A 27,336-nucleotide genomic window follows, 5' to 3' on the forward strand; every position below is an offset into this window, starting at 1 on the left:
GCAGTCGGGCCGTTGCGCGCGCAGGCGCAGTGGGGCGGCGGATGTTTACGGCGGCGGTCGGGAGGCGCGGCCGGGCCGCGGACGGGCGAGGGGCGCCGGGGGAGCTGCAGGTCGCGGCCTGGGCAGCCCGGTCTCGCGGGCCGGCCGAGCCCGGAGGTAGAGCCGGCCCCGCCCGCCCCCTCCCTCCTCTCTGTCCTCCGCCACCCCCGGTCCCGGGCGCCGGGACCCCTCCTCCGGGCCGGCCCCTCCCGCCTCCCCGGGTCCCGGGCGTCTCCCCTCCCCCCACCGGCGCGCCTGCCCCCGCGCCTGCCCCCGCCGCCCCCGGGTCCGCTCCTGCGTGTCCCCACGCCCCCAGCCCTCCCAGGGCGCGTGTCCCCTGCCGCGCTCCGGGGGGTGTCGGGCGGCTCCCCGGGGCCCCGCGGCCTCTGCCGGTGCCCGTCGCCCCTGGGCGTCCTCGAGAGACGCGCGGCCGGTGCGGCCCGTGCGGGGCGGGAGACGTTCGCGGGGTGGGCGCGGCGGGCGCAGGCGGGGCCGCGTTCGGAGCAGCTGATCCCGGAGCTTCCCCGAGGGCGAGAGGGCGAAGTCTCGGTGCGGCGCGGGCGCGGTCGGTGGCCGCGGCCCGGTGGGTCTCGGGTTGCGGGTTCGGGGCCCGTCTTGGGCGTGGGGAGGAACCTTCGGTCTCCAGAGCAGGGCGGCGGGGACGGCTGCCCTTCCGACGGGCGGTGGGCTCAGAGCCCGGGACTCCAGGCCGCTGGACGCGGTGGGTGGTTGGGGAGGGCCTGGCTGGGCTCGGCGCCGGGCTTCGGTTTCGCTCCCGCGGGGCCCTGGGAAAAGTGACCCAAATCTCTGCCCGGCCCCTTTGTTCCCCGCCCGCCTGTCGTGGCAGGGCAGTGGCCGAGGTGAACGGCTGCGTTTGGGGTGTTGAGTACACGGTCAGGAATGGCTGAAGCCAGGGTCCTGCAGACAGCTCGGAGCTCGGCTGTGCTCGGGCCGAGGAGCGCGTCAGAGGTGCGAGGAGGGGGACCTCTGGGCGCTGGGTCCGGCCTGGGCCTCCGGGCCCACCTCAGCTTGGACCTAACCTGGGCCGACCCCCGGGGAGACAGGCTGCCGGGGTTCTGAGGGCAGTTCAGTACTCGGAATTCTGGTTGTGAGGAACTTTTCTGTGTTCAGTAGAAGTAACCTTCCTCTGACGGGTTCCACGGACCCAGCTTCGGTCAGCTCCGGGAATGGTGCGGACGAGCAGCCTTTCAAGTGTTGGGAAAAACCCGTCTGAGTCTAGTTTTCAGGCCCGTCTCTGTGGCTTTGGTTCTGTTCTCTGCTGGTCTCAGTGGTGAGTCTCCGGCCCCCGCGGTTGCTGTAATCCCAGACAGCTTTCAGCAGCAACGGGAAGAGTAGCGGGTCGTCACCTGCAGAACCTGGAAAGTTGACAGCTGGGGTCCCCCAGCGAGGTCGGCCGCAAGCAGAGTTGGGTTGGTTTCTGCTGGCCTTGAGGGTGGAGCCTAGGGCTTCTCAGGCTTCCTTCTTACTGGGGAGGGTAAGACAAAAGAGGGAATGGGACATGGGAAGAGAAAAGACAAGTGGCCCAAAAGGTGTCACGGAAATCAACTAAGAGCTGATCTCAGACCGAGGCCTGGCTCTTCATGGAGCGGCAGAGGAAAAGTGTTTATTCCTCAGCAATCAAAACTTAAGTCAGGCCCTCGTGTTACAAAAAAGGCAAAGTTTCTAGGGCTTACGGAACAGGGTCCTCCCCCCCGCCCCCCCCCCCCCCAGCTCATTTTCCACATGAAATTACCTTGTCCATATTCCCCTGAAGGAGGGATACGCGGGGTGGGCCATGGCCCTCCGTGTGTAGTCTGACCCACCCAGTGTAGACTGGAACCACAAACCCCCATTATCGTGGCTTCAGGCTGGTTGACCCCGCTTTAGCCTCCTTGGCTGTCAGTCCTGGGACCTTCCCATGGCCACTGCTGCTCACCTGTCTTCCTCACTGCCCTTTTGGCAGTTGGTTTTGGAAGGAGCAGTGTGAGAGTAAGGTTGTCCTGTTGGCCGGTTACCCCGGAGGAGTGAGTTATATTGAGGATTGCAAAGTGTCATCAAGTGCAGCCCCAGAAATGGTCTCTCACTACTTCCAGCAGCGGGTTAGACTGGACGGCAGAGCATCGTTCGGTTGGGCAAAGGGGTCTTTGGATCTGTTGTTGGCGTTGGGGGTGGTCAGGAGCGAGCGGTGACGGTGTGCAGCGCGAGCGAGCGGTAGAGGAGCCGGCGAGGTCAGTTCTCTCAGACCCTGCCGACGTCACCCACTTCCCGCCAGAGGCCGCCGCGAGGGTTACCGCTCGTCCCAGAGGCTGTCATTTGGGGCAAAGATTACCAACATGTCACGTGTTAAAGAATGTCTTTTTCTTTGAGAATTTGAGACTGTGGGCCTTCGGCTAGACAGTCGTGGGTTTGAATTCTCGTCTCTTCATGCACTGGCCTGTAATCACGAGTAAAATTGCCTCAGTATGTTGTGAAGCTAAGCGGACTCTTGGGACTGGTGGGTGGTGCCTGTGAGATTGTAGCTCTTTTTACTAAAATGCTAGCTTTTGCATATGAGTAAACTTTCAAAGTGAGGTGAAGTGGGAAGTAAGTGATAGATTGCATGGTAGGAAGTAACGTGTACCCGATGCACAGTTAGGGTTTGCTTTCTGAAGGTAGAATGGTAGCACTGAGATAGGACGGCAGGACGTTACGTAGAGAGTTAGGGCCACCATGGAAGATGCGTGGTTTCCGGGCCTTTCCCCACATAGACATTTGGGCAGCAAGCGTAACTTCACTTTTTTTTTTTTTTTAAAGATTTTATTTATTTATTTGACAGACAGAGATCACAAGCAGGCAGAGAGGCAGGCAGAGAGAGAGGAGGAAGCAGGCTCCCTGCAGAGCAGAGAGGCTGATGCAGGGCTCAATCCCAGGACCCTGAGATCATGACCTGAGCCGAAGGCAGAGGCTTTAACCCATGAGCCACCCAGGCGCCCCTGCAACTTCACTTTTAAGCAGTGACCTAAATTTTCAGATGACTGTCCTAGACTAGGGATGGAGACTGTAGCCTCAGAAGTAAGTAGCTTATCGAAGATTAAACTCGACCTCATTAGCAGTTCATCCAGTTGGCTAAGTTAACTGGCCATGGACCATAACCTAGCAAGGGCTCCGGAACATCTTGAAATGGGGTGAAAATCTAGTAATTGGGCCATCCTGGTGACTTGGAAAGTATAATGTTCAGGTCTAAAATCTTGATGATGAAGATGAACTGTTCCAACCGTGAAATGTTAGAGCATTTGTGCTAAGCCCTAGGTTTCGCATATTTTGTGTATTTGTGGTGAGAAGCTGAAGATTTATCATGAGTTCATTTATTTTTATTCCTGGGAAAACCTCTCCCACCACAATTGCCAGTAGTGTGCATGGGGTATGTGTATGGAATCTCTTCCCCCAGTGTTTATGCTTCTTGTTCTGCTGTTAGGAATCCAGAGGATTGTGAGGGGGAAAGCGAGGATAAATTTTGTAATAATAAATTATCGTATGTTATTATGGAAGTGAATTAGAAAATGTGTCAGTCTTTGTGAAGTCTGGTGTTTTTTGTTTTCCCCAACAGTTTACATCAGATGTTTTGTAAAATGTTACCATTTTATGTGAAGTAAAATAATTCTTTCAGAAAGAGTTACATGGGGTACCTATCAAATCGGAGAAGACATTTTATGGTTAGAGTCCCTGTAAGTTAGATGGAGGCACGTTGTGTGTTAGCAGGTGGCTGAGAAGGGATCACACTGTTGCTCTTTCTTCTTGAAGGCAGTTGGGAAGAAGGTAAGCAATGTAGCTTTTGTTGAAGAGGTAGAAAGGTCGCATGACGTACACTTCCAAAGGGAGTGGAGGAGTTCTTAGAGCGGCTGTAGCCTGAAAACAGATTTTGTATTTGTTACAATAAAATATCACCATTCATCCTGTAGTATTTCTGCCTGAAATTTGTACATCCGCATATCCAAATGAACAGATTGAGTGGATTCCTTGACTTGAGGTGTATGTGGGGGTGTAGAGTTGTCAGGTAAAATTTAGGACACCAGTTCAATTGGAATTTCAAATAAACAGTGAATAACTTTATAGTATTTGTTGTTTACCTTTATTTCCTTTTTTTGCTTTTAAAGACTTATTTATCAAAAGTGATCTGTAGCTCTTGAAGTATTCAAAGAGAAGTTGGTAGTAGTGTGATTTTTGTAGACATACCTATATTCTTTTTATGCTTATATCCATTGACTTTGCCATATGTGAATATATCCCTTTTAAGGCAGATCTATATTCAAGATAATTTTAACCCTAAATACCTGACTTTGTAGATTGACGACTTGTAAAATATTGAGTTCCTTCTTAAATGCTGTTTTCAGCTGTCAGATATGCGTTAGGTACCTCAAGTGCATTTGAATTCCTTTGAAATTGTAAATTACAAGCTTCTGGATGGTTATAATGGAATTTCATCTTTGGCTTTTTTTTCCTTCTGAATTTGGAGGGGGTGGGGTGGGGTAGGCAGTTGCCGATGAAATATATTCCATCTGTGATACTTTCGAGTTCAGAATTTGAAACTGGCCTGTTGTTAGAACCCTAACTGGTGTGCTCTAACCTGTCATGTAAATAGCTCTTGGAAACGTTTGTGTTTGCAGTGTTGCCTAAGTGTGACCTTGAAGATGGGAGGTGCGGTGAGTGCCGGCGAAGACAACGACGAGCTGATAGACAATTTGAAAGAGGCGCAGTACATCCGGACTGAGCTGGTCGAGCAGGCTTTCCGAGCTATCGATCGCGCAGATTATTATCTTGAAGAATTTAAAGAAAACGCTTATAAAGACTTGGCATGGAAGCATGGCAACATCCACCTCTCAGCTCCCTGCATCTATTCGGAAGTGATGGAGGCCCTGGACCTGCAGCCAGGGCTCTCCTTCTTGAACCTGGGCAGCGGCACTGGCTACCTCAGCTCCATGGTGGGGCTCATTCTCGGTGAGTCTGGGCAGAGTGCCGCAGAGCACCGTCTGTCTCCTGGTGCCGGGGCAGAGTCCGCTGTCTCCTTTGTAGGTCGTCGTCTGGTTGCGTCTGAGCAGTCGTCTGCTTTGGTTTATACACAGTCATTGGGCGGGCTGGTGAAAGGAGGGCTCTGAGTTTTCTGGAGGGACCCCTCCTGTCCCTGCCCCTTCCCCCCGTGCCGCCACTGTCTGTTCAGCGCACCCTCCTTCTGGACAGCAGAGGCCCATGAGAGTTGTGTAAATCAGGACTTACAGTGATTTCTTGTTTATGATACAATCACCCAGCCTGCTTTGTCACTCTGTAAACTGAGACTAAGTTTAAAGTTCCCTGGAAGTTAAAGTTCTTCCAAGAAGTTTTGGTTTGTTTTGTTTTAATGCTCAAAAAGTTAATACCTGTAAGTTGTTGTTTGTCAGTAAATTCCGGGGATGGGAAGGATTCCACAGGTTTTGCCTCTTTCCCCAAGTAAGTTGTGAGACTGCACATGGCGATGGGCATTTTTAAAAAATTTTTTTTAAAGATTTAATTTATTTATTTGACAGAGATCACAAGTAGGCAGACAGAGAGAGAGGGGGAAGCAGGCTCCCTGCTGAGCAGAGAGCCCGATGCAGGACTCAATCCCAGGACCCTGAGACAAAGGCAGAGGCTTAAACCACTGAGCCACTCAGGCGCCCCGCGATGGGCATTTTTGTTCTTGAAACGACAGTGTCCAATAATTGAGGGTTTAGGTGTCTGTTTTTACTCTGAGATAGGATGATTTTACCAGAGGAGTAATGGGGGCTGACCTGCCCTTTGAAAGATTTCTCTGCGGAGGAAGCGGGGCTGCTGCCCTGGCGAGCACGGCGTCTGTACCACAGCGGCTGCAGAGTGTCTCAGCCGGTGCAGTTGATTTTGTGGGCATGGAGTGAAATTTTGGGTTCTTTATGTGTTCATAGACTTTGGAATTTGATGAAGTTTTGAGACTGACCCTTTGACTTTAGGCCACGGGTTGCTATCCTCAAGTTTTTAAGTTTGTTTTTGTTTTGTTTTTTAAAGCTAAATGCTTTTCGAACTTAATTTGTCTTGGATTAAGACTGCTTTGTGAAGAGCCCAGGTGATGCATCATTCTGGAATTAGTGAAAGGTAATGCAGGTCAGCTGAGAAACTGGGGGAGCTGAGGGTGAGATGGTGTGTGGTGGAGAGTGGGATGGGGAATCAAACTGACCGGGGTAGAGGTGCTCTGGAAAGGAACTGAGATGCTCCGTTCTTGTAGTCACTCTGACACGGCCTGTTTCACTTGACCTGCCCTAGAAATTCTCAACCGCTTCTCTTCTCTGAGCCCCCTGTTTGCTGGGAATGTGATCAGATGTTGGGTGGGGAGAGCTCTAAAGGGAGGGAAGCTTCGTGGGGGCTGCAGTGGGTACTCCGTGCTGCTGTGAAGCATTTGAAGGAGGTGACCGGAGCGTTCGCTTTCCCGGGTAGACACCTCGCGTTGGCACGGCTGATGCCTCTGTCCGGACCCCGCGGGGTCCGGTCTGCTCAGCTCAGTGTTGCACGCCGCTCCGGGGCCATGGTGGCCTCCCAGTGCCTGCAGCCGTGAGGTCCAGAGTCTTTCATCCGAATCTACTCTGGATCCAGCTGCCTTCCTTCCTGGCCCTGAGCTTTATCCCTCTGCTGCTGCCCTTGTGTGCGGGGGACCTGAAGGTAACCTTCAGGAAACCTTCTTGGTTTCTGGCGCGTGCTCCTAGCCAGAGGACAGTGGGGATGGAAGTCAGTGATTTGGCAGAGGGGCTTGAAATTGGACAATTTGAATTTGATGTTTTAATTATTGAAAATGCTTCTCAGGTAGGGTGTATTTCAATGAGAATCTTTTAGCCGCAGCTGAGCATCGGACAGGTGTTGGGGAAGAGAGTCCCAGGTGAGCCGTCCAGGTGGAGGAGGAGGAGGCCTTGGCTTGGGTGGGTGTTGTGCCGTCAGGGGACCAGGAAAGGCCAGGTGGCAAAATGTCAAGATACGGGGGCACAGGTGGTTGCTTATTCTTTAGTATTTCTGCTGGGCCGACGAGTTCAGTGCTGCACTGTGACTTCGGTATGTCCGTCCAGTAAATAAAGTTCTGCATGCCGTGTTGATTTTCCCATGGAGATATTTAAAAATGGCTGTGTAAGTTAACCTACAGTAAATGAACAAGGGTGAGGTGTGGAGCTTGGTGAATTTTTGTGTAGTCAACTTCATGCAGGTACTACCCAGAACAAGCAGTAGAACCAGCGCCCCAGAAGCTCTCAAGCCGTCCCTCCCCCTCCAGAGAGGAGAGGACCCTTTTGTCCTCCGTCATCATAAATAAGTGTTGCCTGTTTTTGACCTTCAGATAAATGAATTCCCAAAACAAAGAGACTCACCCAAGCTGTCTGTGTCGGTAGTTCCCACCAGAGGCAGTTTTATACGGAGGGAATGATACCTTTATGTTGAGTGGGCTCATAGCCTTTCTCACAGCTTTATTTCCAGTTACTGATGAATTTCCTTTGATATAAAAAATGTTTCATTGTGGCTTGGTTATAGTTTATTTATTTAAAAAAGATTTTATTCATTTATTTGGGAGAGTGAGAGTGTGTACGTACACAAGGGGGAGAAGGGGCAGGGGGAGTGGGAGAGAGAAAATCTGCACAGAGCTGACATGGGGCTCAGTCCATGACCCTGAGATCATAACCTGAGCTGAAATCAGGAGTTGGACATTCAACTGACTGAGACACTCAGGTGCCCCTGTTATCAGTTTTATTTTAATGCTGATCAAAAGCTATTTGTGCCCATGTCCGAGTAGTTGGGGCGTCCTTTAGTGGGACACAGTTCGGAGTCCAGTGTCTTTGGGAAATGACGTTTTTCTTCTTTAATTCATTAGTAAGATCTTGAATTCTTGGTTGCAGATCTTGGCTTTTTTACATCTCCAAATAATTCTTCAAAGGTTTGAGAGCAGAGCAAGCCAGGCTTTGGAAAGCTGTGGCGTTGGTAATGTCAGAGAAACAAGTATTTGCAGTGTGGTGAGCATAGTCTGCATATTGAAAGGGTTAGCTTGGTGATTTAGGCCTGGTAATGTGGTAAGACCTCGAAACCTTGCGAATTTCTTCATGTAATTATACATGCTGAATCTGGTGCGTTGCAGAGGATAAAACAGAAAAACAGAAAAGGGTAAGAGTTCTTGCCCTAGTTCTAAAAGTTTTTTTATTCTGGAACATTTCAGGTCCCTTTGGTGTGAACCACGGGGTTGAACTCCATTCGGACGTGATAGAGTACGCAGAGCAGAAGCTGGACTTCTTCATTAGAACCAGCGACAGCTTTGACAAGTAAGACCAGACACTGCCCTCGGGCTGCTGCGTGAATTGTAATTTAAACCTGATTCGGTGGGAGACAAAAGCTTATTAGTGTTCCTATGACGTGATTCAGTTTTGACAGGAGAATTGGGTATGTGCAAAGCTGTTCTAATTATTTTCTTAAATATTTTGTGCTTTTGAGGGCTTTAGGTTTTTTAACTGTGACACCAGGGAAAGGTAATTTTTCACCGGTGTAATAGGAGAGGGAAACAGAATGTTCATTTTGCCCAATTTTCACGTTTCTAGCACAGATAATTATCACCTAATTCTTAAACAGAATTATTGCATTTGTGTTTGAACAGTATATATAACTACCTCTTGCCATTTTTAAATAAGGCATTAAAGTTTTTATTTTAGGATTTAACATTTTTAGAAACACCAAATGTAGTTTTCTTTCATTTTACTGGTTTTTATGTTTTATTTTTTTAAAGGTTCATTTGTCTGAGAGAGAGCGCGCATGCATACTTATGCACATAAGTGCGGGGGGGGGAGGGGATCTCACATGGCCCCCATGCTGAGAGTGGACCCCGAAGCGAATGGGGCTCCATCTCACAACCCTGAGATCGTGACTTGAGCTGAAACCAAGAGTCGGACACTTCACCGACTGAACCACCGGGTGCCCCTCATTTTGCTTGTTTTTCGTAGATCTTAAATAAGGTAATGATTTATAAAAACAGAGCAAAGACAGTGATGATTGGAGGTTAGATGATAGAAGTCTGTGTTACGTTTGTGGCATTCACTTTCATAATATTTTGTTTGGGATTTCTAGGGTTCTGTTTATTAATGATACCATTATTTTGGGGGTCTTATGTCTCAGTGGTATTATGTCGTTCTAGGGTTGTTCAAGGAAAACGTACCCTGTAGGTAGTATAGATTTACTGTAGAGACTTGCTCCAATGTGATACATTCAGTTATGGAAAATGTTTTTTGCTTTTAGATTTGACTTCTGTGAACCTTCCTTTGTTACTGGCAATTGCCTGGAGATCTCTCCAGATTGTTCTCAGTACGATCGTGTGTACTGTGGGGCTGGCGTGCAGAAAGAGCATGAAGAGTACATGAAGAGTCTTCTCAAAGTAGGGGGCATCCTTGTCATGCCGCTGGAAGAGAAGGTCAGATCCCTCTCATAACCGACATGCTTAACTGTTGGCCACGGTCTGTTCCAATGAGTTCCCATGTGCTTTTCCTTGTATCCCTCATGACAACTCCCTCCGTTTCACAAATGAGGGCACAGGCAGGGAGAGGTCCTAACCACAGCCTAGCTTGGGCCAGGGCCTGACTCAGGTAGGCACCCTGGAGCCTGCACTGTGAGCCTCACCTCCCTTGTCTGTCCTCCCCTCTCCCTTCCCACTGCCCCCCCACCCCGCCCACAGCTGTTCCAGTATGCTTATTCTCGTGTTAGACTTGTGTGTAAACGTCGCTAGAGTCATTCTATTCTAATTGTTAAATTCTGTGACAGCGAGTATTATACAGGACTCTCTTCCTTCGCAGGAATCTTGTCTCCGTCTGCTGTTTGGTCGTGCACGTGTCTGTCTGTCGTAGCTGTTGCGCTTCGAGAACAACAAGTTGTCATAAACAAGCAGGTTAATCAGAACTGAATTGGTCATCAGGGAGAATGTCTCAGTTACAAAGAACTAAGGAAAAATGGAAATGAAAAAAATTAGGAGATTATGCATTTTTGTGGGATTTTCTGCAATTTAAAAATGTTAGCATTTATTTTGTTTAAAAAGGAATCATTCATTGCTGAACATCCAGAACATATGAAAATGAAGAAAAATTGCTCACAACCCTCACCTTAAGCACTGTTAGTGTATGATACTTGTAGTTCGTACCCTTTTCTAAGGAAGTCACTGTGCGTACCGTTTAGAAGTTATGATGTTTTCCTTAATTGACGAGATAATTTTAAGCCATTTAATATTCTTTTTTTTTTTGCATTTTTAAAAAAAATTTTTATTTATTTCTTATTTTTTTTTATAAACATATAATGTATTTTTATCCCCAGGGGTACAGGTCTGTGAATCGCCAGGTTTACACACTTCATAGCACTCACCATAGCACATACCCTCCCCAATGTCCATAACCCCACCACACTCTCCCAACCCCCCTCCCCCCAGCAACCCTCAGTTTGTTTTGTGAGATTAAGAGTCACTTATGGTTTGTCTCCCTCCCAATCCCATCTTGTTTCATTTATTCTTCTCCTATCCTCCTAACCCCCCATGTTGCGTTTCCACGTCCTCATATCAGGGAGATCATATGATAGTTGTCTTTCTCCGATTGACTTATTTCACTAAGCATGATACCCTCTTGTTCCATCCACGTCATCGCAAATGGCAAGATTTCATTTCTTTTGATGGCTGCATAGTATTCCATTGTGTATATATTCCACATCTTCTTTGTCCATTCGTCTGTTGATGGACATCTAGTTCTTTCCATAGTTTGGCTATTGTAGACATTGCTGCTATAAACATTTGGGTGCACATGCCCCTTCGGATCACTACGTTTGTATCTTTAGGGTAAATACCCAGTAGTGCAATTGCTGGGTCATAGGGTAGTTCTATTTTCAACATTTTGAGGAACCTCCATGCTGTTTTCCAGAGTGGTTGCACCAGCTTGCATTCCCACCAACAGTGTAGGAGGGTTCCCCTTTCTCCGCATCCTCGCCAGTATCTGTCATTTCCTGACTTGTTAATTTTAGCCATTCTGACTGGTGTGAGGTGATATCTCATTGTGGTTTTGATTTGTATTTCCCTGATGCCAAGCGATGTGGAGCACTTTTTCATGTGTCTGTTGGCCATCTGGGTGTCTTCTTTGCAGAAATGTCTGTTCATGTCCTCTGCCCATTTCTTGATTGGATTGTTTGTTCTTTGGCTGTTGAGTTTGCTAAGTTCCTTACAGATTTTGGATACTAGCCCTTTATCTGATATGTCATTTGCAAATATCTTCTCCCATTCTGTCAGTTGTCTTTTGGTTTTGTTAACTGTTTCCTTTGCTGTGCAAAAGCTTTTGATTTTGATGAAATCCCAATAGTTCATTTTTGCCCTTGCTTCCCTTGCCTTTGCCGATGTTCCTAGGAAGATGTTGCTGCGGCTGAGGTCGAAGAGGTTGCTGCCTGTGTTCTCCTCAAGGATTTTGATGGATTCTTTTCTCACATTGAGGTCCTTCATCCATTTTGAGTCTATTTTCGTGTGTGGTGTAAGGAAGTGGTCCAATTTCATTTTTCTGCATGTGGCTGTCCAATTTTCCCAGCACCATTTATTGAAGAGGCGGTTCTTTCCTGCTTTGTCGAAGATTAGTTGACCATAGAGTTGAGGGTCGATTTCTGGGCTCTCTATTCTGTTCCACTGATCTATGTGTCTGTTTTTGTGCCAGTACCATGCTGTCTTGATGATGACAGCTTTGTAATAGAGCTTGAAGTCCAGAATTGTGATGCCACCAACTTTGGCTTTCTTTTTCAATATTCCTTTGGCTATTCGAGGTCTTTTCTGGTTCCATATAAATTTTAGGATTATTTGCTCCATTTCTTTGAAAAAAAATGGATGGTATTTTGATAGGGATTGCATTAAATGTGTAGATTGCTTTAGGTAGCATAGATATTTTCACAATATTTATTCTTCCAATCCAGGAGCATGGAACATTTTTCCATTTCTTTGTGTCTTCCTCAATTTCTTTCATGAGTACTTTATAGTTTTCTGCATGTAGATTCTTAGCCTCTTTGGTTAGGCTTATTCCTAGCCATTTAATATTCTGCGTCATCATGTTGCGTGCTTGTATTGTAACCTGTGGCATTGTTGACCACAGTGTGTCCTCTGGCTCCTGGAATTGCCCATGGAGCTGTGTGTATAACATTCTGTTATTTACTATTATATACAGATTGCAGTGACTATCACTAAGTAAAACAAAATTTTTATCCATAAATATTTCAAAGTGTATTTATAAAAGATAAGGGCTGTTTTTAAAGGTATCACAAAACCGTTATCAACCTAAAAAATCATCAGTAATTTCTTAGTATTTTAAAATTGCCAGCTAGTGTTCAGATTTTTCTGATTATCTCAAAATTTGTTTGAATAGTTTATTTGAATGGATCTCCATTTAAGATTTTCTTAAAAGTTTTATTTATTTATTTGAGAGAGAAAGAGAGAGAGAGAGTGAGAGTGGAGAGGTCAGAGGGAGAGTAGACTCCCCGCTGAGCAGGGAGCCTGATGCAGGACTCGATTCCAGGACATGATCCTGGGACTCCAGGATCATGACCTGAGCTGAAGGCAGTTGCTCCACCAACTGAGCCACCGGGCGCCCCTCCATTGAAGATTTATATCTTATATTTGGTTGATCTCTCTCTCTCTCTCTCTCTCTCTCTTTTTTTTGGAGGGTTTTATTTTTGAGTAATCTTTGCACCCAGCGTGGGGCTGAAACTCATGACCCAAGAGCAAGAATTGCGTGCTCCACTCACGACTGAGTCAGCCCTCAGTCCCCTGGCTGGTGCATCTCCTAAGATGTAGCCCCTCTTTTTTTCTTTTCTTTCTCCCCTCCCCCCTGCTTTTTCCTTGTAATATACTTATTGAAGAAAAGAAATCAAGTGATTTGTCTTACAGTTTCCTGTAGCCTAGATTTGGAGACTACCTTTCTCTGGGTGATGTTTAACATATTCTTTCTGCTCCTCATTTCATCATAAGTTGTTAGTTGTACCCAGAGACTTGCTTAGTTTCCAGTTGAGGGTGCGAGAGCCAATACCGGTGTTAGAGAGCACGCCCGTGGGCAGGCTCGGCATGCCTGCTGTCTCGTTCTCCGACGTGGGCAGTGCGGCTGCGGTCTGGACCCATTATCTCAGCGGGGCTGCGGGACAGTGCGTGCTGATTCCGTCGTGTCTCTTCACCTGGTGCCTTTAACCCTTGTTAATTTGATTCCCGTGTAGTTGGCGCGCCGTGTTCCGCTAGCGGCAGGTGTACGGTACCCCACCGGTGCTCAGCACCGCACGCATACTCTTTGTCCCCTTCCCCTCGGTCCCCCATCCTCTCTGGTGACCCTCCGTTTGTTCCTTAGGAGTGCTTTTTGGTTTGTCTCTTTTTTCCCCTTTGGTCAGTTACTGTGTTTCCTAAATCCCACACATGAATGAAGTTCTGTGGTATTGGTCTCTCTCTGGCTTATTCCGCTTAACATAATGTGCTCTGGCTCTAGTCGTCACGGGAAATGGTCAGATTTCATTCTTCTTGATGCCAAGTCATAGCGCCTGGTGTATGCATATGCCGAATCTTTGTCCGGTCGCCTGTCCACGGACACCTGGGCTGCTTCCGCTCCTTGGCTGTTGCAGATCATGCTGCCGTGGACGTCAGCGTGCAGTGTCCCTTTGAACTAGGGTTTTCGTATTCTCTGGGGAAATACTTAGTAGTGTGGTGCTGGGTTGTTGGGCTGCTCTGTTTCGAACTTTCTGAGGAGCCGCCATACTGTTCTCCAGAGCGGCTGCACCAGTGTGCATCCCGCCAGTGGAGAAGGAGGGTTCTTTTTTCTTGTGTCCTCACCAACGCTTGTTTCCTGTGTTGATTTCTCACCATTCTGACAGGGGTGAGGTGGTATCTCACTGTGGTATGTTTTTTTTTTAAGATTTAATTATTTATTTTAGAAAGAGAGAGAGCATGAGTGGGAAGGACAGAGGAGAGGAAGAGAGAATCTCACGCACTCTGTGCTGGGTGTGGAGCCTGATGCGGGGCTCGATCTCAGGACACTGAGACCGTGACCTGAGCGGACCCCTGGAGTTGGGTGCCCAACCAGCTGAGCCACCCAGGCGCCCCTCGTCCCGCTTGGGATCTGCTCTCCCGATGACGAGTGATGTGGAGCATCTCCTCGCGTCTGTGGGCCGTGTGTCTGTCTTCTTCGGAGACGTATCTGTTCGTGTCTTCTGCCCCCCTTCAGACTGGATCATTTGGGTTTGGGTGTTGAGTTGTGAGTTCTTCATGTAATGCAGATACTCACCTTCCGTGACCTGTGTCATTGCAAATACCTTCTCCATTCAGTAGGTTGTCTTTTAGTTTGCCGGTTGTCTCCTTTGCTGTGCGGAAGCTTTCTGTTGCGATGTAATCCCAGCAGTTTCGTTTTGCTTTTGTCTCCCTTGCCTGAAGGGACCTATCTAGAAAAATGTCACTACGACCCATGTCGGAGACATTACTGCCTACGCACTCCTCTAGGGTTTTTCTGCATTTAGGTGTCACATTCAGGTCCTTAGTCCGTCTTGTGTCTTTGTGTCATCTTCAGTTTTCTACCATCGTCGTGTTTTATAAATTTCAGAGTAGAGATGTTTCACCTCTTTTTAAAGTTTATGTCTAGATATTTCATTATTTTGGAGCAGTTACAAACGGGATTGTTTTCTTAATTTCTCTTTCTGCGGCATCATTAGTGTATCGAAATGCAGTGGATTTCTGCACATTGGTTTTGTATCTTGCAGCTTTATAGTACCAGGAATACTTATATGAAGAGAAAAACCCCTACCAGTTACTTGGTTACTCTGGGTCCACGTTATAAGGAGAAGCTGGATAAATTCTGATTCTTAAGCTTTGTCTATCAGTTTCCTCGGTAATCTGGTTCTCCAGCATTTGTTGAAAGTGGTGACTAGTAAGATTTTGTTTGGTTCCTAATGGTGGTGTGAATTCATGGATATAGATGTACTTAAAATTTTAATCATCGTATGATTCTTTTAATATATATATTTTTAAAGATCTTATTTATTTGACAGAGAGAGAGAGAGAGAGAGAGAGAGATCACAAGCAGGTAGAGAAGCAGGCAGAGAGAGGAGGAAGCAGGCTCCCCAATGAGCAGAGAGCCCGATGCGGGACTCAATCCCAGGACCCTGAGATCATGACCTGAGCCGAAGGCAGAGGCTTAACCCACTGAGCCCCCCAGGTGCCCCAAAGTACATCTTTATTTAAATTGCTGTTATTTTTTAAAAAGATTTGAGAGAGAGAGAGAGTGCTTGTGCAGGAGGAGGTGGGGGTCATGGGGCGTGGGAGGAGGGACGCGAGGGGGAGGCTGCTGGAGCAGACCCCCTGCTGAGCACACCCGACCCAGGCTCTTGATCCCACAACCTGAGCTGAAATCAAGAGTCGGCTGCTTAACCGGCTGAGCCCCCCAGGCTCCCCTTTATTTAAAATTACTTTAGTAATCTTTGTTGTATCAAAAAACACATCAGTCCTTTTATTGGAATTGCGTTTAATTTGAGGATTGTAGGCAGATTTTCAGTATCCATCTCCTTGTCTGGAACATGGAATATGGATTCATAGTTTTCCTGAATGGTTCACACATTATTTATCGATTGTATTTGATGTTCATTATAACTAGAACTTCTCCTTTAAAAAAACGTTTTTAAAAAGGTTTTGCTCGTACGCAAGAGTGTGAGTGACTTGTTGATGTTTACCTAGCACGTTGCTACTTAATGCTTTCACTTCCAAGATTCACGATACAGAATCTTAGTTTTTAAGAGGATTTGCTGGCTTGGATATGTTTAGGGAAGAGAGTATATAATCTTAGCCTGTCAGAGCTGAGCAGAAAATAGCACTGTGACCTGAATAGGCCTTTCGGAAATGGGCACCATCACACAGAACCCACAGGAGGGCTGTGCTGTCTAATTAGGCTCTTCTGCGGGTCTGTGTGTCGCGGCGGTGACGTCACTCAGAAGCTGGGTGCTGGAGCGAGGAGAAGCCCGGACAGCGGTGGCCTAGCTGCTCTTGGGTGTGTGGCCACGGCCACAGCAGACGGTCACGGTCGCAAGTGCTTCATGGTTTCTGTCCTCTGGAAGAGACAGCCTGGGGTCCTGTCTAGACTGAAGCGTCACTGCAGGTGGTCGTGAATGTCTGATGACTCAGACTTGAGAATGTCCGTGCCTCCTGCCCGCCCCTTACTGAGCCTCACCCTCAGCCCTGGCTCTTGTGGGGAGCCCCGGGAAGTGGTCTTGTCTGATGGACTCTTCTTGGTATTCTTTGACGTCTTTTCTCTAACGCACATATTTCTTGTAAACAGGAATTAGGTGTAGAGGCTTTGAACATACTCAGGTGAAACACCCTTGCGACAGTATTAATGCTTCCCGGGTACTTCATGTCACGTCATGTTAGGGGCCTCTGTGCTCAGGTTACTTCATTATCAGTATCTCTGTGCTTTTTCTTTTAGTTTGTATGGAGCAATGATTAAATAGAAACCGACAGTAGCCACATCTTGTGAATATTCTCGTTTTCTCTTTGGGGCAGTTGACTAAGATAACGCGAACTGGCCCTTCTGCTTGGGAGACCAAAAAGATTCTGGCAGTTTCTTTTGCTCCTCTGGTCCAGCCCTGTCATTCGGAGTCTGGAAAATCAAGACTTGTCCAGTTACGTAAGTACAAAAACCCTTACTTATCTTTTAGATCTTTAAAAAAAATCTCATTCGAATTTGAAGAGAAAGACAAATTGTAAGGAGCCTTTTAATATTTAGGAGCATTTTTCTAACCACTGAAACCTTAAAATGTTACAAATGATTTTTAGACACTGAAAAAAGTAATCATCTGTTTTCAGCCTATTTTAGGTTGTTTTTGCCTTTTAAACCTCCGGGAATTCTTGCTGGCCACACCATTGAAGGCGGGAGGCTCTCTTGAGGAGGAGTCAGTTCTGCTCTGTGGCGAAGTCTCACAGAGACAGCGTGTTGCCGGCACCGCTGGGCCAGGGGCTCTTGCAGAGTCACGGGACCCCTCCCTCCTCGGGGCTGCCTCGGCACACGCTTCGGTGGTCTGCTGCCTTGTGGCGGGAGGCTTGCCATGGAGACTCATTTGGCTGGCTCTCTGTCTTCAACTCCTTCAGGATGTGGACTCGGAAAGCGCTGACGTCAGGGCCAGCATTATCCATGTCCTGTTTTATAATTTAAACAGAGATTTACACAGCAATGAGAATCCTAGTGATTTTATTTAAAATAAAACCATTCAGCATGGATTCTGCATTCTGAGCATTTAGAAAATTGGGAAATGCACAAAAAAAGGGAAAAAAATAACCATAATCTCAAATCCAAAGATAATACATGTTAGCAAATTCCTTCCAGAAATATTTTTTTCTTAAATTTGTGAGGAATCATTTATCAGATAGTCATGCACTGCCTCGGGCTCTGCTAAGTGGAGGTCACCGGCCGTAGACATGGTCCTTGAAATGCGGTGATGCGCAGCAGTACGATAGAGAAGGGGGCTGGGAGGGGCCAGGGAGGGTTTGACAGAGGGACATTTTGGATGAAAGTGAATTCTCTGAGGAGAGGAGAAAGGGAGAAAAAGCATGAGCAGAGGCCGATGGGGACTTTGTACCTGCATGTCCCTCGGCATGGCCCGAGTGGGAGAAACTGGTCCACTGTGCGAGTTAGGCTTGTCCTGGAGGCCGTGGGAGCCACCATGTGTGTGAACTAAAAGATGGGTGCTTCTGTCTTCTGTCGTCCCTGGTGGCCCGGTGAAGGCTGAGTTTGTCATGTGCGTGCGCCCTGGGAACCCCCAGGAGAAGCCGGCGTTGCTCACAGGCAGCTGGGGCACGGCCTTCAGCTGCCCGAGTGTCGGAAGGTGAGGCATCCTCGATGGTCTGTGAGGCTTCTAGGGGCTTTGGGTGAAGACAAGTCTCGTGGTTTGGGGGCTCGGCCGGGTCTGGGTGAGCACTGCGACAGCAGGGAGGGCGCCCTGAGAGGTTGGCTTGGAGGCCAGAGCTTTGGCGTGAATGCTCGCTGACAGATAGCCCGGAGATGTTGTTTCGGGCTCCGGAATCGAACAGTTATTTGCAACTTTGTCTTCCTGGGCCAGAGTTTTCTAAAGTAGCGAAGGTGTTTCCATGGAGACGGTGGCCTCTGCTGCCGAAGGGATTTGGGGGCAGGCACATAGGGTGTTTCTGAGGAAGGACGTGGGCCTTGAGGTGTCCAGCATCTCTTGTGGATGTGGGTCTGGGGGTGCTCGGGACTCCGGTCAGGAATGGAGCAGAGCCCTGGGAGCCACTGCCCAGTCTTCGTTCCTTGAATCGTAGCATGGATGGCAAACCAGGGATTGACAGGCACACAGAGTGGGGGAAGTGGTAGAAATCAGCCCCTGAGGGAACACTACTGGCCATGGTGGAGAAGGGGCTGGCAGGAGAGACTTGGGCTAAGTTGGTTCCCTTCAAGCGGGACCTTGGGGAGAGCCAGAGAAGGATTCCGTTCAGCGAACTGAAGGCAGAGGCAAGGAAAGGCGTATTGAGCAGAAAATCATGATTACAGTGTTGCGTAGCGGGACCCATGCTGGAGCCCGTCCTGGACGGCAGGAGAGGAGGCCTGTTGTGGACACAGGGAAGGAGGTGCTGAGAGCCTGGGGCTAGGGGCTTCCCTGGGGTCCCGTGGGACAGGGGCATTCTCGGGATTCTGCGCAGGCTGCTCTGATTTGGGTAGTAAATATTACCGACAACCCAAGAACCTTTCCCTGTATTGTAGATTGTCACCTTTTGGGGAAGTATTTAGGTGCCGGAGCCCCGCATCTTCCTCTCCTGCTGCCCCTGCTGTGATCTCGTTCTCTGTCAAGTAAATAAATAAAATCTTAAAAAAAAAGGAGTTAGGTCCCGGAGGGAAAGAAGTGGTGGTGGCTTTCAGGGTGATGTATTTAAACGCAGAACCCTTAATCCCTCCCCCTTTCAGAGAAAAGCTCTCCTGTTGCCCTATGTGTGCTGCCTGCTGAGCTGGACTCGGACGACCAGGTTTCGGGTCTCCTCGGTGTGCGTTGGAGTTTTTGTACTTACTTGGATTTGCTTTTCTCTATTAAAAAACAACAAATACTCAGTTTGTAAAGTACTGTGACAATGTAAAGATAGATAAAAGAATTCTGGAGCCCCGCATTCACTGTGCTCCACCGGACGAGATAGAACCCAGAGTCATGAACCCAGGGTTTTCTTCGGCCTCTGACGGATGACACAGACGACCTTGCTTCCCTTACTTACAGGAGCTCGCGTTAGTGTGTTTGAAAATACCGTTTGAGAAGGACCACCTGCGTGCGTGTTAGAGCTGTCCCTGACGTTGGCTGGGACTGTTCCCCCTTCCCGTGCTCGTGCCGTAAACACGCGGCGAGTGACAGTGACCGTGGAGGGCCGTGAGGGGCCGGTTGTCCAGAGTTAGGGCTCGGTGCTGCCTGGGTCCCTCGCAGACGAGGCTGACGCGTCTCCTCCTTTGCTCGCAGCGCCGCTGGCCGTGCGCAGCCTCCAGGACCTGGCTCGAATCGCCATCCGCGGCGCCATCAAGAAGGTCATCGGGCAGGAGGCCGCGAGTGGCCGCGGAAACGGACTGAAGAGCGCTCCCAGGGCGAAGCGGAGGAGAGTGCGCCGCCGGCGCATGGAGACCATCGTCTTTTTGGACAAAGAGGTATTTGCCAGTCGGATCTCCAGCCCCTCCGACGACAACAGCTGTGAGGACTTGGAGGAGGAGCCGCGGCGGGAGGAGGATAGAGCCCCGGAGGCAAAGCCGGTGCCGCCGGTGAACTTCCTGCGCGAGAAGGTCCTGAGCCTCCCTCTGCCGGATCCCCTGAAATACTACCTGCTCTATTACCGAGAGAAGTAAGTCCCCGGGCCGCGTGAGGTGGAGCCCGAGGCTGACCTCCCACCCCCACCCCGGGCCCACGCGGGGTCTCCAGGCACAGGCCGTGGGGAAGGAGACTGCGGTCCTCTCCACGTCTCCGCGTTCAGTTTGTTCTTGGGTTTCCTCTCGATTTCCGTTCGTTGGTATCATTTCAGTAAACGTAGTCTTTGGACAAGCAAAGTGCGTGGGGGATGTTTTCCCAAAAGGGAGAGGCTCTCCTAGGGAAGGGTGTTTGCTTTCTGCTCTGGTGAAACTCTGACCTCTGCACGCAGAGACCCAGCCAAGAGCACATGTCTGCGCTACCCTGATGCAGGGAAGTTGAAATTAGCCCGCGCTGCTCCTCAGATGTGTGAAGGAAAGCACAGTGTGCAGGTGTGTACCCCCCTTCCAGATGTGAGGCACCTGTGGCCAAGGTAGAACTTCATGGTACCAGCCTCTTGAGCACTGGCGCTGATCTCCACTAACCCTTTCAGTTTTCTGGAAGGGGACCATTATTGAGAAACTCCCTCGTTTTAAATAAGTGTGATTAAATCTTACGTGAGTTATCGATTGTCATTTTAAAGGAGGGAAATTGACATGGGGGAGGAAGAATAAAAGTATCAAACCGCTAGATGTCTGTCCGGAATCCCAAAGCGGTTTGCAATGTTTTCCTGACACCTTTTCTTACCTTCAGAAGAATGAGTGTCAGATAATCCCGTAGAGGGTACTCAAGAATGAAGCAGGTGTCGCGTATGATGAGCTACATTACTTTTACCCCAAGGGTAGGGATGACTGTCGACTCAACCTTGACTGTGCCAGTGTGTGTCGAAGGCACGGACACACTCAGTCCTCAAAACAGGGAAGTGTGGGAGCTGCAGGAAGCGCGGTGTTACCGACAGCCTCTGCCTTTTTTCTTTTTTAACATCGGTTGGCTATTTTTCTGTAATCATACAGGTTTTATCTTTTATAACTCTGGGGGAAAAGACGTGTTAGTTTTCCAATTTTTCTTAATAACAAATATGTGTATTTTAGTAGCTCCACTGCATTAAAGGAATGGTCTGAGCACCAGTGACTTGTGAAATGTACCTTCTCCAGGCCCTTTGGGTTGAGCGCTTTCTGTCGTTACCAAGTTCTGAGTCTAGAAGAGAAGGCCATCCTGTCAGATGGTAGAGTGTTTTCAAGTTATTGTCATTCCAAAGCATCGGTTCTTTTCAAACTCATTTTTGCTCTGAAAGAAAAGAATGGTATAAAATGTTGGCAAGAAACCCGAGCTCAGAGGGCTGATGTTGGATGAGTTGTCTGGAGCCAATGACTAGTTTTACCCCTGAGCTTTTTGGGTGTTGGAAACCTCTTTGTGGTTTCACCAGCTGAACCGGGTTCTGGTAGTTTGTTTCTTTAATTTCTTCTTCTTCTTCTTTTTTTTTTTTTTTAAACTTTTTTTCTTTTTTAAGTAACTGTATCATTTTTTTCACAGGATACTGTTGTTGCCCTAGATTTGAAAATGTAACCCTTTGTAAAGACAGTTACTTCATAGTAGTTTTTAACCTGGCGTTTAACTGAAGGTCAAGCACCTCGTCTCAGAGGCGCGTGCTTTACGTTCACTTGCGATCACTTCCTAGCGTGCGCGTCTCTGCTGACATCATTCTAACCGACACGTAGCAGTCTCTGCAAGCGCGGACATTGGAAGCATAATGTCAAATACACGGTATTTGTGAAATCTGTTACACTAGGTGGCTTGACTAAGGTTTTTAATCGTACGTGATTTTATTTTTTTTTAAACCGCATTTTCCTTTGTGCTAGACTGTAAAAACTTCGTAATGCATAAGACATGTTTTTCCCTACATATGTCAGACCTTTCTTAACATTTGTGTTTGTATTTACATGTTGTCAGTTTGTGATGTTTAAACCAGAATTTGGTTAAAAGTGTATGTAGATATAATATATGTGAGATAGTTTGGTGTTTATCTTTCACACCTAGAGAAGAATTGTAAATGGGTTTTCCCGGGCTGAAGTGTTCCTCACCAGAGCCCACGACGACGCACTCCTACTGTCTGTTTCCCGACGGGTGGGTCGTGTGCTACCTGTAGCCTCTGTACTGTAACCCACACTCTAGACAACTGCTGGCTTGTATGTTTTGAGGAATGTGTATTTCTGTATGTGATTCTTGTCTTGAAAGTAGGAAAGCCATAGACATGTGCACAGGAAGTAGCAGATATACTAATACCGAGTACGTAATGTAAACACCAACTGTGTGTGTAACGGTGCTTCCGCAAGTCTGGATCTTTCAGGGAATCAGTGCCAGAAACCTCTAACAAAAATTTTAGTGAGCGGATATACGTTGGGTGAACACAGAGGATATCAATAAATATAGTTATGGCACTTGGGCCTTCTTGGCATGGCTTGTGTTCCTGCGTGGGATTGAAATTCTTGAGTACATATTTTCCAAAAATCTTCAAAAATAAACTTTTCCTCTATTACAAGCAAGTGTTTTCTCTCGCTGTGTTACTACCTCACTCTGTACCATGCTAATACACTTCGGGAAGACATTGTTATTTTTTAAAGATTTATGTATTAGAGCTTGGGCATGTGCACAGGTCGGGGGAAAGGCAGACGGAGAGGGAGAGAGTCCTTCAGACTGTGTGCTCAGCACGGAGCCTGATGCGGGGCTCGATTCCACAACCACAAGATCACAACCCCAGCCCACACCCAGAGTTGGGCGCTTAACCGACTACGTCACCCACTTGGCATTATTTTTAGTTAAACACACTTAGTTTGGCAAAACAGAAAAGTGGTAGCTCAGGCTCCAGGAAAGAATACGTGTCTGTAAGTTTTTGGGCACAATTTTTCCATTTTGTGAAAACGCTAAAAGATAATTGGGTAACGGTAACATCTTTCATGGCAGCAAGGGATGAGAGTTAGGTTTCAGGTTGGGTTTGGGCAGTCAGGGACCAGGAGCCAGGGCCATGCTTTAGGATGGGGGCCTAGGCCCAGGGTCAGGGTGAGGGCCAGAGATCAGAAGTAAGGGCCCAGGATTGAGGGACAAAGTTAGGGATAGTGTTTGGGGTCAGACTGGTTGCTGACTGTTTCAGCACATCTGGACCTCTAAGGCAAAACTGCATTTTGGGTGGCTTGTGAGCAGAAATTCCTTTCTCGTAGTTGCTGCGGCTGGAAGTCTGAGCTTAGGGAGCTGACGTGATCGGCCGTGGGCCCTCTTGGTCGCGCGCTCCTCATGTTTTCATAGGTAGGAAATAGCTTAGGGTCTTTATAGGGGAAGTAATCCCTTTCATGAGGACTCCGCCCTTACACCTAATCACCTCCCAAAGGCACCCTGTTCCAGCATCATCATATCTGGCATTGGGATTCGAACATGTGAACTTGGGGGGGGGGGGGACAAACATTCAGACCATAGCACTGGGCCTTTTCTGTATTAACCTTCACTTTTTAATAAGTCCCTGTGTTTTCCCAAAGTACCGGAATGGTGGGCTCTGTTTCAGTCGGAACTTGCTAATTATGGCACTGAATGATCAGAACCCTGAATTTCAGGGAGTCACTGGATGTTCCCGGAGGGGCTAAACTGAGTGGGCTGTGTTCTGTGCTGCAGCCCGGTGGGCAGCAGGGCGCCCCTACCCTGGCCCTCTGACCCAAGGGGGAGCACGCGTACCCTGGCCTCGGAGTCAGCCCCACACCTCGATGAGGACGTGAGGGCTTGAAGGTACACCTGCAGCTTCTGGGCTGCAGCTTGGGGGCACTGAGGACAAAGCTGGGAGATGGCTTCTGTGGATATCCCCAGTGAACTTGAGCTTAGAACAGCCCTCCCCAGTGTCCTCCTAAAACCTAGTGAAAGCTGACTTTCACTTAGTCTCTACGAATGTTCCTGTGGTTCACCATAGCTCACTCGTCCCAGATCGCAATTCTGCTATTCGCAAATAAACTCATTTTACTGCTAACATAGCTGGTATTTTACCTGCACATTGAGAGTTTTTTTTTTTTAAGATTTTATTTATTTATTTGACAGAAATCACAACTAGGCAGAGAGGCAGGCAGAGAGAGAGAGAGAGAGAGAGAGAGAGAGGGAAGCAGGCTCCCTGCTGAGCAGAGAGCCCGATGCGGGACTCGATCCCAGGAACCTGAGATCATGACCTGAGCCGAAGGCAGCGGCTTAACCCACTGAGCCACCCAGGCGCCCACATTGAGAGTTTTTATGTGGCACTGTCTGTACGCATATGAAGCTCCAGAGTTTATACAGGTGTCTCTGACCCAAATACTGTCATCTCCCTTTGCTCGTCGGTGACGGAGCACTCTAGCAGTGAGAGAGTGGGCTCCTGTCATTTGTCACTGGCTCCATTCCATAGTACAGATGTAAGCGCTTCAGCCTCGTCGGCTTCCGCCATCACGGGAAGGGACTTTATAAAGCAGGGTCCGCTGTTCATGTGACTTCAGTCTACACGTTCCGTTTCCGGAGCTGCTTAGGTCAGCACCTTGTGCCCCGCCAGCTACAGTGAGTTTCTCCACACATTTCTAATACGGTTAGATTATAGTCATATTCTGTATTCTATCCTGTGATATTCCCACACCCTAAATAATTCAATTTGAAGGATTATGATGTGCTCGTAGGCTATAAAGAACCTATGAGTTGTGACAAATGCACGGTGGTGGGTTCATCACTGAAGTATCGCGTGGAGACCCTCAAACCCCGCCATGATCCAGCTGTCTTCTCTGCAGTTTCGCCTTTTCCAGAATGTCCTATAGATGGGGCCGTGCCGTGTGCAGTCTGTTCAGACTGGAGTCTTCCACTTGGCAAAATGCGTGCAAGGGTCACCCATGTCTCGTAGGGGTCGATGGTTTGTTCCTTTCTGCTGCCGAACAGTAGTGCACGTATAGGTGACTAAAAATAATTTTTCCTTTATTCTTCTAGGTTCTTGGCTGAGACCACTTCTAGCAGTAAAAGATGAACAGGAGAAAACAGAAGTTTAATAACGTGTACACATCCTGTGTACATGGGAGATACTCAGGAAAACTGACTAGCTCCCCGAAATGGCCCAAGTAATCACTTTAAATACTATCTTCAGCTCAAGACAAAGGTTTTGGGTGGTGAGAAGGCCAGTCAAGGGAGGTTATCAGACCAAGGACAGCACGTAAGAGTAAGGTTGCTGTGCAGGGTTAAGTTCAGGCCTTCTCCACTGATACGAGTTTCTTGAGATTGGATCACTCTTCCATTTCTGGTGCAGAGAGGGGGTATCCTTACAGATGGAGATTTCCTTTATAACTAAATTCTGCTCACTATAGAAAGCTTCTCCTTGGTTTTGAGAGTCTCTTTTGCCATTTCTTTCTCTTTCTTTTTTTTTTTTAAGATTTTTTATTTATTCATTTGAGAGAGAGAGACAGAGCACAAGCAGGGGGAGCAGCAGGCAGAGGGAGAAGGAGAAGCAGGCTCCCTGCTGAGCTGGGAGCCTGACGTGGGGCTTGATCCCAGGACCTGGAGATCAAGACCTGAGCCGAAGGCAGATGCCTAACCATCTGAGCCGCCCAGGTGCCCCTCTTCTTTTTTCTTTTTTTGAAGGTGATTTACTTATTTGTCAGAGAGAGTGGAGAGTGCAAGAGCAGAAGCGCAGGGAGGGCAGGCAGAGAGAGAAGAGGCTGCCCGCTGAGCAAGGAGCTCTATGTGTTGCGGGGCTCCATCCCAGATGCCCGGAATCATGACCTGAGCAGAAGGCAGTCCCTCGGGCGCCCCTGTCTGCTGCTGCTTAAAATGAACCAGACCCAACTGACCCTTGTGCTGAGGAGACATACTGTGAGGGGGAGTGTTCTGCTTCTGTCTCACGGACGTGCCACAGTTTGATTACAGACTCATCTGCTGAAGGACATCCTGATTTCTTTAAAATTTTAGCCATTAGGAATAGAGCTGCTGTGCATAGCTGAACGTGAGTTTTTGTTTGGAAACAGTTTTCCAAAGCAGTTACCTAAATAGCTGAAGTGTGATGGTGGTTGGATCCCAAGTGAGACTTGTTTAGTTTTGGGAAAAAAAATGCCAAACTGCCTTCACTAACCCTTCAAAATGGAATTGCCAGTTATTTTACCAACAAGAATGGATTTATTTGAGAATAGTTGAGAATTTCAATCCAGGACAAGCAAGCTTAGGTGAAACTATAGACAAGTACACGGACCAAGCAGAGGATCGTGCTCTTTTACAGACGTTAGGAGGGGCTGTCCCAACCGGAAGGCCACTGGAGTCACCGGGGGCTCAGGTGTCGTGGCATCTCACTGGCTGAGCTGTTGCCTGGGAGGAGGGAACTGTTCTTCTTCCTTCTGGGGTAAGAACACGGCGCTGACCGGGCGAGGTCTACGTCTTCCTGTTGGGCCTGCGATTGGGGTAGACTTGGTATGTGAGAACCTCCCCGATGGAACCCTCCCAGACCCCATTTTCGTGAGATTTCCCACGACCGGGTCTCCCTTCCCAAGTGCCTGTCCCTGCGTCCCCCAGCGAAGGAGAGCCGTTGCCGTCCTGCACCTGACCACTGGTGCTGCCTTGTTTGTTTTCCTGGAGTTCACAGTTATTTCCTGAGGGTAGATGGCGGAGAGCACATTGTTGTGTGCTCATTTACTCTCTGTGCATCTTCTCTGGCCAGGCGTGCGTCCAGATTTTTACCCGTTTTCATTGAGATTGTATGTTTTCAGATCGTTGAGTTCTGAGAGTTTTCCGAGAGTTCTTTGTATACTTTGAATCCGGATCCGTTACCAGATGTGTGTCTTGCACGTGTTTTCTTCAGGCTGCGGGCTCGTCTTCTGGTCCTTCACAGAGCACTTCACATTTGATCAAGGTCGTGCTACCAGAATTTTTCTTTTGGGAATCGGTTTTGGTGTTGTGTGTCAAAACTCATCACCACACCCAAGGTCATGTAGATTTTATGTTTTCTTTTTGATATTTCAGTAGTTTTGCACTTTAAACTTATCTGCAATTTTTAGTGAATTTTGGAGTCAGTTGTAACATTCGGGCTTCGATTTCACTGCATTGCGTTGTGTGGCATGCTGCTTCCCGCGAGCTGTTCTGAAGTATTTCTGGAGAAGTCGGGGGTACTGGGCTCCGTTTCGGTTTGAATTTCCAAAAGTGAACGGATTCAGTCTGACTGGAGAAGCCGCGTGAGTTCTGCACTTTGCTCCACCGCCCGCAGGGGTTTCCCGACCCAAGGGAGGCGGCTCCGGCCTGCACCGCCGGGGGTTCTGCCTCTTCAGGGTCCGCTGCGGAGTCCGGCCCCTCAGGCCCGCTGGAGCAGGTGAGCAGAAGCGGCCGGAGCAGGGGCGGCGGAGGGCGAGGCTCACAGGGCCGGCCCCCGGGGGTTTGTGCGCGGCGCGGGGGTTGCACGGGGGTCACGCGGGGCTGCGGGTCCCTCTGTCCCGGCTCGGGTGCGCCCGGGTCGCGGCT

General features: G+C 48.5%; 1 protein-coding gene across 4 annotated transcripts; it reads left to right on the forward strand.

Moving 5' to 3' along the window:
- The first annotated feature begins 4 nt into the window (after positions 1 to 4).
- On the forward strand, positions 5 to 27,235 carry PCMTD2 (protein-L-isoaspartate (D-aspartate) O-methyltransferase domain containing 2). Of its 4 annotated transcripts, none has more exons than XR_006815249.1 (8): positions 5 to 156; positions 4,683 to 5,013; positions 8,246 to 8,348; positions 9,313 to 9,484; positions 16,598 to 16,721; positions 19,543 to 19,915; positions 24,832 to 24,959; positions 26,108 to 27,235. XR_006815249.1 is itself a non-coding variant. In XM_045980239.1 (7 exons), the coding sequence occupies exons 2-7, from the start codon at positions 4,707 to 4,709 to the stop codon at positions 24,866 to 24,868; spliced, it is 1,116 nt and encodes a 371-aa protein (XP_045836195.1). In that variant the 5' UTR covers positions 5 to 156; positions 4,683 to 4,706; the 3' UTR covers positions 24,869 to 25,245. The 4 variants fall into 4 exon arrangements, 1 of the variants encoding a protein (XP_045836195.1); XR_006815250.1 differs by lacking the exon at positions 5 to 156 and adding an exon at positions 500 to 622; XR_006815251.1 differs by lacking the exon at positions 5 to 156 and adding an exon at positions 633 to 1,469.
- Positions 27,236 to 27,336: the final 101 nt, after the last annotated feature.

Source organism: Meles meles, chromosome 16 (assembly GCF_922984935.1).
Source record: "Meles meles chromosome 16, mMelMel3.1 paternal haplotype, whole genome shotgun sequence".
Classification (NCBI taxonomy): domain Eukaryota; kingdom Metazoa; phylum Chordata; class Mammalia; order Carnivora; family Mustelidae; genus Meles; species Meles meles.

Bases quoted from the DNA above. Each gene is read 5' to 3' on its own strand.
- PCMTD2 (XM_045980239.1), top strand. From the start codon at position 4,707: ATGGGAGGTGCGGTGAGTGCCGGCGAAGACAACGACGAGCTGATAGAC. The intron at 5,014-8,245 runs GTGAGTCTGGGC...GGAACATTTCAG, and splicing joins CATGGTGGGGCTCATTCTCG to GTCCCTTTGGTGTGAACCAC. The intron at 19,916-24,831 runs GTAAGTCCCCGG...TTATTCTTCTAG, and splicing joins CTGCTCTATTACCGAGAGAA to GTTCTTGGCTGAGACCACTT.